General features: G+C 31.6%; 1 protein-coding gene across 3 annotated transcripts in view; it reads right to left on the bottom strand.

Annotated features, from left to right (window-relative positions):
- The window catches only part of DCP2 (decapping protein 2), a gene marked incomplete in the record, with an annotated part of 61333 nt that extends 48117 nt beyond the window's left edge, over positions 1 to 13216 (bottom strand). Inside the window, 3 exon segments of one of the 3 annotated variants that reach the window (XM_014434629.3) lie at positions 7654 to 7813; positions 12840 to 12985; positions 13064 to 13216. In XM_014434629.3, coding sequence (XP_014290115.3) covers positions 7654 to 7813; positions 12840 to 12889 — 210 coding nt within the window. 3 annotated transcript variants of the gene reach the window in all.
- Between the last annotated feature and the right edge of the window lie 314 nt (positions 13217 to 13530).

The following is a 13530-nucleotide window of genomic DNA, read 5'->3' as shown; positions in this document are numbered from 1 at the left end:
CGATATTATCGGTTACTGGATATCGATATCAAAATATCGGATATCGGAGACAAAATATCGATATCGATATCCCATCCCTACCACAGGGTGGTGTACTATCTCCTCTCCTGTGGTGCATGGTGATTGACCCTGGTTGGTTGGTGCATTGTCTTATACCCTGCTGTTGTATAATGGCATAAGGCTATGACCAGCAACTCTCGAGCTTGGCTTGGAAAACTTCAGATAATGGCATACCTTTTGACGACTGATGCCATGAGCACCACTCCCTCTGCAGCAATGTAGGTTCTTTTGAATATAACACCGCTCCATATACAAATTGAGGCTCAAGCCCTTAGTTCTGCATATAGGCTTGCAAAATTAGGAACAAACTCCCATCCCTAATCCATGAAGGACATGGCAGCTTGAACTTGTTCAGGATGATCAATGAAGACAGGATGCTACTGACTACTGACATTCTGATCTTCAGGTGAAGAAGTACAGGGACACTTATTATAGTGTTAAGATTGAAGGGACTACCCCACACAAACTGTGCAATGGGGTAAACTGTTATGCTGACAGATCCTTAATGGAACAAGGCTCTTGAGCAGTAATATGGAGGATGGACAGAGATAATGAAGGCATCTCCATATCTCAAGGAAGGAACACCACAGTCTTTCAGGCTGAGATGTTCACAATTAATGTCTGTTCCCAGAATTTAATAAAAAAGAGCACGAGGGATAGGCTAATTACGATTTTTACGGATAGTCAGACAGCCATCTATACATTGGGTAGGTATGTAGCCCGCTCTAAATTGATGGCCTAACCTCCCTGCCCTAAATTCTCTTTCCTTAACGACCAAGGTGCGGGCAGAATAGGTGCTTGGTCACAAAGGCATTAAAGGTAATGAGCGAGTGAACTATCTTGCTAGGAAAGGATCTAAAATTTTACACCTAACCCCATATGTGGGATTAGTCTCAGCCATGCGAAGAAGCATATCAAAATGATTGCTGAGGTACTTTGGAGGACCACCAGAGGACTAGAGCAGTCAAAGTTGTTCCTAAAGGGATCCTGCCCAAAAATAAGTAACACACTTCTCAATATGGACAGGAGCACTCTTAGATGGGCGACAGGTTTATATACAGGATACTGTCAGTTGAATAAGTATCTCTATAAAATGAGATTGATAAAGCCACCAATCTGCAGAAAGGATGATGAGACTGCATACCACATTGTTTGTAGATGTGATGTACTAGTAAGAATACGATTTCATACCTTTGGGAAGGATCACATCTTAGACCCTAAACTTTGAGAGACGGTTGATCTGTATACAATATCCATATTCACAAAGGCAACTGGCCTGTTTTGAGCAGAGAAGGGAAGTAGAAGTAGGACGTTACTGAAGTTGTTTATTGGAAACTGATATTAATAAATATATACATATTTCAATGTTTTACAATTTTTATCCAGATGATTTTTAATTTAGAACAAATGTTTTCATGATACCGATGTTTTAAAGTCACTGTATTAAATTTGTTGGTAAAAATTGTTGTTTTTTCTGGGTCAATTTTGACTTTATTTCTGGACCAAAGTCAACGTATAATTCAAAGCTATTCAATTAATTATATAATAAAAATTTCAGTAGGATGCGCTGTTTAGAGGTTATAGCTCAGGAACTGAAAAGTCCAAATATTTGGGGTTTCTACTACCCCTCCACTACCCTGTCCTACAATTTGGAACCTAGCAAATAAGGCGTAATTCAGACATGAAACATATTAAATCAATTTCCAGCATTCCAGTACTAACTTTCAATTGGGAGATCGAGGGGTTTAGATTAACTAGCCTATAATAGCTAATTTACAAATATAGATTCGAGAAAATGTCATATTTGTAATAAAGTTGATAATTATAAAATAAAATAAACAATGCCTAAATTATTAATATTAACCAATAAACAAGCCAAAATTTAAACACAATTTCAATAAATATAAAAATATTAGTAATTAGATCAAATAAAACTACATAAATCAGCAATTATAAAAAACTCATGTGTGTGGTATATTCAAAAAATCTGGTGCAGAGTGCACATAACACAACTTTCATTTACCACCTTCCTTAGGTTTTGTATAGATTGGTGAACTTGTGTAAAATTTATCGCTATTTTTGTGGATTTTGAAAAAAATCTAAAGACCTAAGTGAAAAATTTCAAACAAAAAATTTTTATTTGGCTATAAAAATTCGTATTCAAAGCTTTTTTGAGGTAGGAATAATGAATGTAAAATTAGTTTCTGCCAAGACTATTTAACAAAAGAAAACAAAGTGGTATGTGTAGGAATGAAATCAACCAGATCGGGGTGTCTTGGCTTCTCCGATTCAAACTCGGAGTCTCTATACTTTCTTTTAGTTATTCATAAAATTATTTATTACTTTGTATTCATCTGTTGTTTATTACTTGGTTATTTATTTCAAATAAAAACATTAAAGATACTTCAGAGGAACATTTTTTTACCATTCGGCAATTAGCCCTGTTAAACTTTTTCAGTGAGGGTAAGACCTAGCTGATATTAAAGATCACTTGATTGTATATTGATATACTGAGTTTAATCAAAATCATTGGGGCCGATTACAACAAAATGTGAAAAATCGATTGAATAAAGTGGTAATTACAGTCTGTCAATTTTATCAAAAAAGTTGCTGTCACATCCAGGTAAATAACCTCTTTAAATATGTTATTTTTGTTTGGTAAGATCTTTCATTTTTTAGCGAGGCTGTTCACACACATACCAATTTGTGAAACATGGTTATTTTGACTCAGGGGACTTCAAAAAGCTAATTTCCGTTGGAAACTCGAGTTCGAAATCGCGCACGATCACAATACTTCCTCTTAATATATATTCCATAAATAGGTCAGTGAAAATAAAACTGAATAATTTATAAGAAGATAAAAATCCTATTAATAAATGGACAATGGTAGACCTATAACCTCACCCCCATAAAAAAAAAAAAGTGTTCACAGCATAAAACGAGGGGTAGTAATATTTTTTTGGTATTTTGTAGGGACAAATATGGAAAAACTATTTTCCTAATTCTATAGGAAAGAGCTATAGAAAAAATACTTAAATTTTTTAATCATTTTTTTACATAATTTCTAAACAGGGCTTTCTAATTAAAATGTATTTATTTCAAGAGTGAAGGGACATTAAAATCTGTGTCCATGAGTATAGTAGATGCATATAAATATAGTCGACATCAACTGAGTAAGAACAATGATTTATACTAATTCTGCCAAGTAATTATAAATATAGTGACTTTAGAACGTCTATATCATAGAAAAGGCTGAATTAAATTAAAAATTGTTCAATGAAAGTTATAGGATTTTGTGTTAATAGAGAGTACGTGAGTATCTGTTGAATCTAAATACTATACAACCTGGTGTAACTTTTACTCACTCAGAGGCACTGAGTCACACTTTCTCCCTCACAGGCTCATCTACATAAGTTCTAACTTACTTTCAGTTTAGGTATAAACTTGAAAATTGGGATACTAATACCTGCAACCTACGAAGAAACTCTAAAAATAATATTTTAAATTAAAGTTCGGACTTTTTTTTATCTTTAAAAATCTTATTTGAACCAGTAAATAACAACAATCAGCAAATGATCTATAATACATAATCATGGCACGGGTTGACATGAGTGAGACAGCATGACGTTCTAGTAGACTATTAGATCACAGTAGGAGGTCCCTCATACAACTCCGCTTCAGCCTATGCTGAATTACTTTAGGGATGTCATTTGTTCCCATCTGTCAGACAAATTTATTGAAATGTCCATGTAATTTATCGTGAAACAGTTTGTAAGTCATACGAATATGGTTCATTACAGTCAAAATGTGGAGGTAAGTGTGAGCGATCTCGTTTGAAACATAGAGTGGTAAGTTTGTTACCATTATTAAACATTGTGATTGGAAGGTTTGCATTTTTTGAATTTCTATGTTTTTAGTTGGTCTATAAATTTGGCAGGCATAAGTTCATTTGGGTTTTAGTAAATAATTATAAAGTTAAGTTTCTAACTGAGGTTTAATTTGAAACATCTGTGTGTGGAAATAGTATGGAATATAGATAGTATCAGTCGAAAATTGATATGTAGGCCCCGTGTCACCCTTTAGTCATAAATAAGTCCCAAAGTTACCGTATTTGTTAGTGGTTTTTGAACTGGAGGTTTCATGTCGAGGAGTAAATATGACATGTTGTGGTTAATCTTTATTTTCCATTGTGTACACCAGGTCTGTATGTTGTCTAGATTATTTTGTAATGTTAGTGCAGCCTACAAAGCGTCTGTGTTTCTTGTATTGATAGAAGCATCATCGGCATACATCACAGTTAGTATGTTGTTGTGTGTAGGTAAGTCACATGTGAATATAAAGTACAGAAGTTGGGCCAGGATAGAATCTTAAGGGCCTCTTGCAGATATTGGTTTGATTGATAAATTTGTTGATCTTTGCCAGACAGAAGAGAAATGGTCGTGGCGAAATGATTGTAGAACTAAATAGTAAATGGTTGAGAGATTTGGCTTTAGTTTAAAAAGAAGGCCCTGGTGCCATACCCTATCCTATCAAACTTCTGAGTCACATCAAAGATACCCCAGAAGCATGTTGGTTTAGTTCAAGAGCAGAGGAGATGAAGTCCATGGCCTTGTGTAGTTGTTGTGTTGTGGAATGTTAAGTGCAAAATCCAAATTGGTGGTCGGTTTATATGTTTTGGTCAGTCAGTATGTTAAGAATATGTTCATGTGATAAATTTTCAAAAATTTTGGAGGAACAAACTGGAAGAAGACAAATAGGTCTGTAGGAATCGGGTCTATGTTAGGTTATGTATCATTAAAATCGTGGAGTGTTTCCATTGTATAAGGAACAAGGTCGTAACCAGGAGCCTTCTTTTTAGGCATTTTCATCATTTGTCTTAATACTTCAGTAGGAGTATAGCCTTTAGGCGGAAGAGATATTGGAAGAGGAGAGTCTAAAACTTTCTGGACATTAGCTTCATGTTATATGCCAGTTAGATCTGTGTGCAGTTGAAAGATGGTAGGCGAATATTTCGGATTTCTGCTGGTTTGAAAAAGCTCAGGAACCATTATACTTTCTCAACAGGACTGACAGTAGTGTTGGTTTGAATATAATGAGCAAAATCCATACTGGTGGTCAGGTAATATGTTTTGGTCAGTCAGTATGTTAAGAATACGTTAATGTTGTGATCTTTCACAAATTTTGGAGCTTACTGGAAGAAGACTAATAGGTCTATAGGATTCAGGTTTATGTTTGTCTTTGTTAGGTTTAAGTATCATTAAAATCGAGAAGTTTGGAGGAGAAATATTTCGTGGGAAAATTTAGTGCATCAGACTTTTTTAAACTTTTAATTTGTAACTCTAAAACAATGCTTCCAAACAAAAACTGTCTAGTGCATGAATTAAATAAAATTTAATTCTGCTTCAAAAGAGTGCCTAACATTGTAAATTCAAACTAGAATTAAGGACAAAATGATGGTCATAACACAAAATTTTACCAAGATTTGACTTCAGAAAGCATGTTCTTCGGGTACAGCTGATCTAAATTAAAAAAAAATAATTGTAGGAAAATAGTCCGTATGGTGGTCAATAAATGTACAGAGCAGGGCTTCGTCAGGACTAAATGAAAACAAGACACAAACATTGTAAGAAGTGACCATAAATTAGAATAAATATACAGAGAAAGTAAGAAATTATACAAAAAAAAAGTATTCATAAAAAATTATCTAAATGATCAAAAGGTCGAAAGAAACATACAACAAAGAGTGACCAGTAGGGAGGTTAAAGTAGACCTCAAAACTAACAAAAAAGTTCATAAAGATAATGGTTGGTTTCTTTAAAGAAAAGAGAAAATTTATATATATATATTTTTAAGAATCACTTTTTTTTTGTTCAATAGGAAGCAATAACTAAAAAATTGTTTATGCTAGGTAATTCAAATCTTAATGAGTTACTAAGTAAACTTACAAAATTTCCTTTAAAAAACAAAATTTTTTTTTAAAACTATTGGAAGGAGGTTTCTAATACGACTATGGAAAGAGATTTTTTCATGGAAAATCTAATTTTAAAATGATTTTATATCTGTGATTTGACTGATCCGACGCATCCTGAGGTTATATCGTGAAAACCTACTATATTACAAATGTGGAAATGGAAATAATCTAAAGGTGGATCCACATGTTGGCCGCTCGCCACGGATCGGAGGCTTGTACATATGCTCGCCAAACAAAGAGTGGACCATCCACATGTCAGTGTTATTCAGAGAGGCAAGCATGGCGGACGTACTAGTAGTTTCAGCCATTGCACTTGGATTGTATTATTTTTATTACAAAAAAAGAAAATGAAAGGAAATTAAATATAAATAAATAAGATTAAATATAAAACTTATTATAAAAAGTACCAACAAACACCTTTAACCTCCTAACAGCTCTCAGTTGCATCTAGGCAAAGAACTATGATGTAGATGCTACACGAGCGCTCTCACGAACCCCTTTGATCTGTGGCCAAAAAACCGACTCTCGACGGCTCGGCAACGAGCCTAGGCCAACCAAGCCAAGCCACCCATCCACATGCTCGCGTATGTCTGAGTTCGCCATGGCTCGGCCAACATGTAGAGGCCCCTTAAGAAATGACATAAAAACCCTGTTCAAGGAACCCCCCCTGAACAAATTCAATCCATCATATATAAGGTACTGCAAACTAAAGTGCTGCTCTCTGTTGGCCAAGTTGACCAACACCCATTACTTAGAAAACCAGAGAAGGGATTTGATGATCCACCATCTTTACTTTCAAAAGTTATTTTTCTACTCTGAATCAGATCATCAACCAAATGGAGTAGAAGAGACCAGGGATTTGCTGGCCCTCCGGGAGGTGGAGAGAAGAATGGGCAAGCAAAATCAGAAGCAGTACCATCATCCAACAATCATCTCACAGCATCAAGAAATCCAATCAATAAATGTCATAGTTCAATAGTATAATGTATATAATAGTCTAGTCCAACCGATACAAGTTTCAATAATGTTAAAATATATTTTTTATACCATTATACAGTCCATCAGAACCAGTTCTATAATCATCAATAACTCCATACTCTGGCTTTACCCCAGGCTACAGTCATTGAACAAACTCTAAGTTTAGTAGTACTCAAATTTTTCTAGATCAAACCCAAATATAACTAGACCCTGAATATAGGTCTGACCCATCATTTTACTGGAGACAATTTCAGAAAAAAAAAAATTGACCAACAGTGTTTAAATAAGGTCTGTTGCACAACTAGTTTCTTGACTTCCCAACTGATAGCACTAAAGTACCAGCTTTACCAAATTTTTTGTGAGAGATTTATATGAAAAAAGACAATTTTGCTAATTTTGTAAGAAGCTTGTCAAACCTAGGTAAGCTTATAGTAATCTTACAAAAATAAATTATTTGAAACATAGTAGGAAGTAAATTATTAGAGTAAATAAAATAAAATGAAAAGAATCAAAGAAAATTAATAATATTACATGACTAATTTTCATATTTGTTAAAAATATAAATACTCTCAAAAATAGTAACAATTTTTATTTTTATATTTAGATGTTTGTGGTATTTATAAACCAATAATTTCAAAAAATACCTTGAATATTTGTTGGGCGAATTCCTTGATGCCACATGGTTTTTTTGTGGGAAAATGTTTACTATAAAAATCCAAATAAAACCAATGAGCAGATTCTATTTGAAAACATATTCTGATGAGGTCTCTCCTTTCTTCATCAGGAACATTAATGATGAAGCGACTAAAAAGAGTACAGAATTTAAGTTTATGATGAATGCTAATATATCATCGGATCCATTAATAAATATATATTTTCAATGTCATCACATGATTTCAATTCAATTGAGTAAATAAGGTATGATTTTAGAGTTTCTCACAATGGAAAATTAATTTAACTAGAAGATGTAACAACAGTCGTTCAGATTATAACACTTCTTAAGGTAGAAAAAAATACAATTTTTTTTTTGTTAATATACATTATATTATAACATGAAAAATTAAAGAACAAATCATGGAAAAAAGAATAAACCAGATGGAATTATATTTCTCCCCGACATTTCCAATAAAAAACATTTATTTAAACACAAATTTATAGAGTATTCTCAATATAATAATGCACTTAAAGGAAAATGTGAAAATTTGCTATCATCAAGATAACAAATAAAAAATAGTTATGGTCAAAAACACACTGAAACTCAATAATTTCGATTCCAGGAAATAATATGCATGATCAAAAACAATATTCAACCACTAACTAGGTGAATTATTAAATTAATTCATATTTAAATAATTAATTATTTCATAAATGTAAAAGTTTATTTTTTATTATTATCATTTTTTGTGTTGTGTCCAATCTAGTCTGGCAATCACAGATGTTTTTTTAACTTACCAGGATATTGATTAACTCAAGTATATAAAAAAAATAATTTATTTTGGAGGGCTGATGACCCTACAGGTTATGAGCCAGGCTTCTTTATAAATGTTTTATTTTTTTAAATAAAAATATATCAGGGTTTCTTGTGGTTCGTGTTTTCTCTTAAACTGTTTCATTAATACAAGGAATTAAAAAAAAGAAAGTAAAATGAGAGAACATTTTTTTTGTATACTTTCTTTGACCTCCAAAACTTGGTAAGGCACTGTATATGATATACGATACTTTGTTATAAATCTGTATGTACAAGAAATTAAAAAAAAAAAAATCATCTCTCTATTAATTAGGATCCATCTGACTGGAAAATTTCAAACATTAAAAACATCTAGCAGATCTATCCTTGTCAAATTAAGGGTTAAAGATATGCTAATAAACTAAATAATAATTAATTCAATTTTAGTAACTTATTTATTCAAGAATAAAAGAAAACAAATTAATAGCTGATGACGAATCACTTTGTACAACATAATCAAAACAATGTGTTTCTTTGTGGAAAATTGCAACAGCAAAAGGTTCACAAACATTTTTATCTGATTAGCTATACAAGAATCGAGATTCCAGCTGTCAACCCAAAATATATCATTCTTTAGAAAAACTAAAGACATATCCCCTATTATCTTATCAAATAGGATTTCAAAAGAAATTTGTAAAAACCAACTTAATTATGTGATCAACAATATTAAAATGAGACAAACTCACTATTTCTCCTTCCACTATACAATATTTTTCTGATACATAATTAAATACAAGTGAAAATAATAATTACAAAATTACATCAACTTTGATTAGTGAAAAGATCTTGATTTCATTTCATGCTTTTCCTTTAAACTTGAACCTAATTTGGTGATTATTTTTTTTTTCTTATTAAATTACCTTCTATACCTCCTACCCCCATCCTAAAAAACATTCTGTGTAAGCCACTTTATCTGAGGTCCTACATTATAGTAGGGTAAGTGCACCATTTGTAGACAATGAACCATTATTAGCCAATAACAGTTTAGACTATAAAAAATAAGAGCATGAAATGAGAATAACTTCCTAATTAGTACAATACTAATAAGGGTATGATCCTGGTTGTTTTTAAGGGTAATTCTCACCAAAATCCCCATCAAAAGTAAGGCTTTGTGGAAGGAAATTTGCAAACTCTACAGAGTTCTTTCTCCAACATATTCAGCCAGAGAAACTCATTTAGGAGGTTAGTAGACATAGCCAAGCTTAACCTTGTTATTTCACAATAATTTGATACTTTTTAGATTAGTTGATTTAGGAAATTAAGTAGAGAAATCTATTTATCACTTGTGTCTAATAAAGGAATCATAATTTGAAGTCTTTTACTAGATTAAATTAACTAATTCAGAGACAAAAGCATCCCAGAAGTTTAATCAGTACCATATCAGAGCTGGATCCAACACCCATGTCTACTACTGGATCCTGGCTCCTAAATTGAACATTCATATACTGAGAAAGGTCCAATACTGTAATAGATTGAAACGTATCTAAAATAAGGACATAATGTTAAAAAAAAATCACATAGAATAGTAGAGGGATAATTCCGGCTGATGAACAAAAGCTGCCTGGATAAACTGATTCGATGTACCAAAGATGTATTACATGAATCTCTAACATCAGACAAACTATCATTATCACATGAGGAAACGGAAGAGATAGATTCCCTCTGTTTCCAAAGTTGACTTTGACAAAGAAACAGACTTCATTATTTCTTATTTTACAAGATAAAAGAAAATAGAAAGATTAGTGTGGAAAGTTTGGAAATTAGTAGTGGGATGAGGTCCGTCAATCCGCTGAAGGCTTGCATCTAATTTAAGACTGTTTTGGAGCCTGACAAAGAATGTATATAAATATGGAATAAAGGTAGAAAAAGTCATTTGCAAACCATAAAAATCTTTAATTTTGGAAAACAAACCTAAAAGTGCTAAAGTTCTTTATTGGTAGATGACTGACTTTAGTTTATTTACTTTTAACGGTATGAATGCATATTCATAATTAAGGGAAACATGTATGATTAGGTACTAAGAACCAAATTCATCAAAATTTTTATGTGATAATTTTACTAGTCATAATATTATTTGTTTTTTATTTAGAATCGTTCAATTGATGTAATTATTATTTTTCATCATTAAAATTTTGTTTAAATCAGATTAATAATAATTATTTAATCAAACAAACTCATTTTTTTTGATTTGATAAATTATTAACTTCTTGTGTCTACTAATGGCCCTATACCCTGTCTACTATAAGAATTTTAATATCTATTTTTAGTGATAAAAACCATTTAAAATTTTCTGCTTTATAAATTTAACTATATTGATTTGTTTTGTTTTCCTTTTTATTTATTGTATTCCTTTATATTTCTAATAAGGCAGTTAATCAGTTTGAGCTGTTAAAACAATTTATTTCTATAAATGACATTAAGTGAATAAAGTGTGTTTTAAAGGTTACTAATACTGATGCACTTACTCTAATAGTCTATCAGATAACAACTTATTTTTGAGAGGGATGTCACTCACCCTACACAGAAGCCTTAGTTATCTTACCTTTTGAACAAAAACTTATAGCGTAACATCGCAACAAGTGTAACACTAAAAATATTATAAGGCCATCCTTCCCGACCCCAGCTAAACCCCAATAAGGCTATGGTCCTTTATCACCTTAAAAACATTTATTTAAAACAGGAAGAAGGGATTTAAATAAGTTAAATCAAGCAGCATTAAAAAAGTGGCTAAAATTGAAAAATTCATTCAGAAATCAAAATTAGTAACTATAATATAAAATTTCATTTACTGAAGAAAAATACCAATTTATGAAATGCTGTGTACAGGAAATGTTGTTACTCACAGAGCTCTGATTAAGCTCAAATGGTGGCAAATTTAGTCTGTACCAAAAGGTAAGTAAAAGTAATTTTTTGCTAGCTCGTGTACTTTTAAAGCTATAAGGGAAAAACAAATCTTGTGAATTTTGCTGTTTTCAGATTCAGTAACCACAAAATTTAGTAGACGATTATAAACAAACTAATGTATTTTTTTAGGCCTTTTTTTGACGTTTACCAGGAGCATAACCAGAAGGCTGTTATTGGCAGTCAGCTATAAATGGACCTGACCCTTTTTAGAAGTAATCTTCAGTTGAACAACTTTTATTTAAACTTTTTTGGCTGAAAATTAGATATTTAAAAAAATATATTTTTACAGTGTATTTTAACTAAAACCATACTACTAATTTCAACTGATTATCGTACTTGTATTGAAGGCAAAAACTGAAATAAAAACTTTGCTTTCTTCAATTCAAAATAAAGGTATATATATGGCAAAATAGAGCATATTGTTATCAACTTATAAATTAAGTTAGTCTTAATAATAACACAACTAATAACAGCTATAAAACTGTAACTGAATCCTCAGAACAATTAAACCACCCAATAGAAACTAAGTAATTCTGTGCACTAAAAGAAACCAGTCGTAATAAGTTAATTTTTCATTTATAGTAATTTCTTATATGAATACAAATTTCATCATATTTTTATTTCAGTCTTTATTATTTGAGTTCTCTCCTCCATAAACAAAAGAAGTATAATTAAATGATAATGTCATGTTAACAACAATTAAGAAAACTCAAAGCAAATAGTCTAGAGAATGTATTATCAAAACAGGTTTGACTATTAAAAATTGAAAATATTTACTTGCAAGTTTCAAATATGATATTATAAAATACTTTATACTATGAATAGTATTAAAAAATTGTTAATATCTCACCAGCATTAACTAAACCATTCAACAAAATGCTGCTTTAACAACTATATAAAACAGCTCACAACATCATATCTAACCCCCAATGTAGCTTGAGAAAAACAAAATTAATTTAACTATTTTACTCAATGAAACATATTTAAAAAAAAAGGGCTGGATTTCTACAACTGATGCTAGAGAACCAGTAATAAATTTTGATAATTTATTTTACCAATCATCATTATATTCAACAACTGGTGGTTATAAATCACTTTTGTCATAAATTAATAACTTGGACAGATTTTAAAAAGAGGATAACTTTTTTTAAAAATTAAATTATGTCTAGCTAGATCAATTTCCACACAGTATCAGCACCTCAGCATTCTTGAAACACAACTGGTGCTTGTTTTAAATTAATTTATGGTGGTTGATTTTAATACTGCAGCCATCCCACATAAAAAATCTCAACCTTCACACTAAGGTTATAACTTTAATATTTGGTTCAAAAAATAATTTTTAAACATACTGCACTAATTTGATGGCATGAAATTTACATGGAGATTGCTATTTGTACACATCTTGCACATACTATTTACCTGCACAAATCATCAAGTATGTCACGAGGTATAACTCTTTCACATTCCATTCCAGTCCTTACAAACAAAATAAACACTGTCACCCTGCATGCTACTCAGGAAGTTTAATCCTGTTTAAAATCAATTGCTCATATCAGCAATGTAACCTGTAACAAAACTACTTGAGATAAATTATATCCAAGGGCTCATATAATTATCATAGCTTATCTTGAATAATAAATTACTCGGGATTAAGCAATGATAAAGCAACTTTACACAGAAAAGTTCTCAAGCAAATTCTGTCCTAAGATAGTGCCAATCTGATCCCTTAAAACAAGTATATACAACTATTTGTTTTTGTTTGTAATATGTAATGAATCATTCAGGAAGGGATTGTCAATTCAAACCAAAGAGATATATTGGAAGATTATTGATTGACCGTGTGTAAAGATGAAAGGAATATGGTCCGGGTGCGGTCAAAAAAGAACAAAAAAATAGTAATGGAAGATTATTGATTGACCGTGTGTAAAGATGAAAGGAATATGGTCCGGGTGCGGTCAAAAAAGAGATATATGCCATATAAGAACAAAATAATAAAACATAAAACAAGAGTGAATTTCTACTATATATACAATAGGTCGAGTCATAAGTAATGTGAGATGGCAACACTGCGTGGGCAACACTGACAAGCGAGAGCGAGGGAAGGTTTTTT

The sequence above is a fragment of the Halyomorpha halys genome, unplaced genomic scaffold (genome assembly GCF_000696795.3).
Source record: "Halyomorpha halys isolate HHAL.00 unplaced genomic scaffold, Hhal_1.1 Scaffold1398.1, whole genome shotgun sequence".
Taxonomy (NCBI): Eukaryota; Metazoa; Arthropoda; class Insecta; order Hemiptera; family Pentatomidae; genus Halyomorpha; species Halyomorpha halys.
The sequence above is the reverse complement of the archived record's forward strand: the minus strand, read 5'-3'. Positions and strand labels throughout refer to the sequence as shown.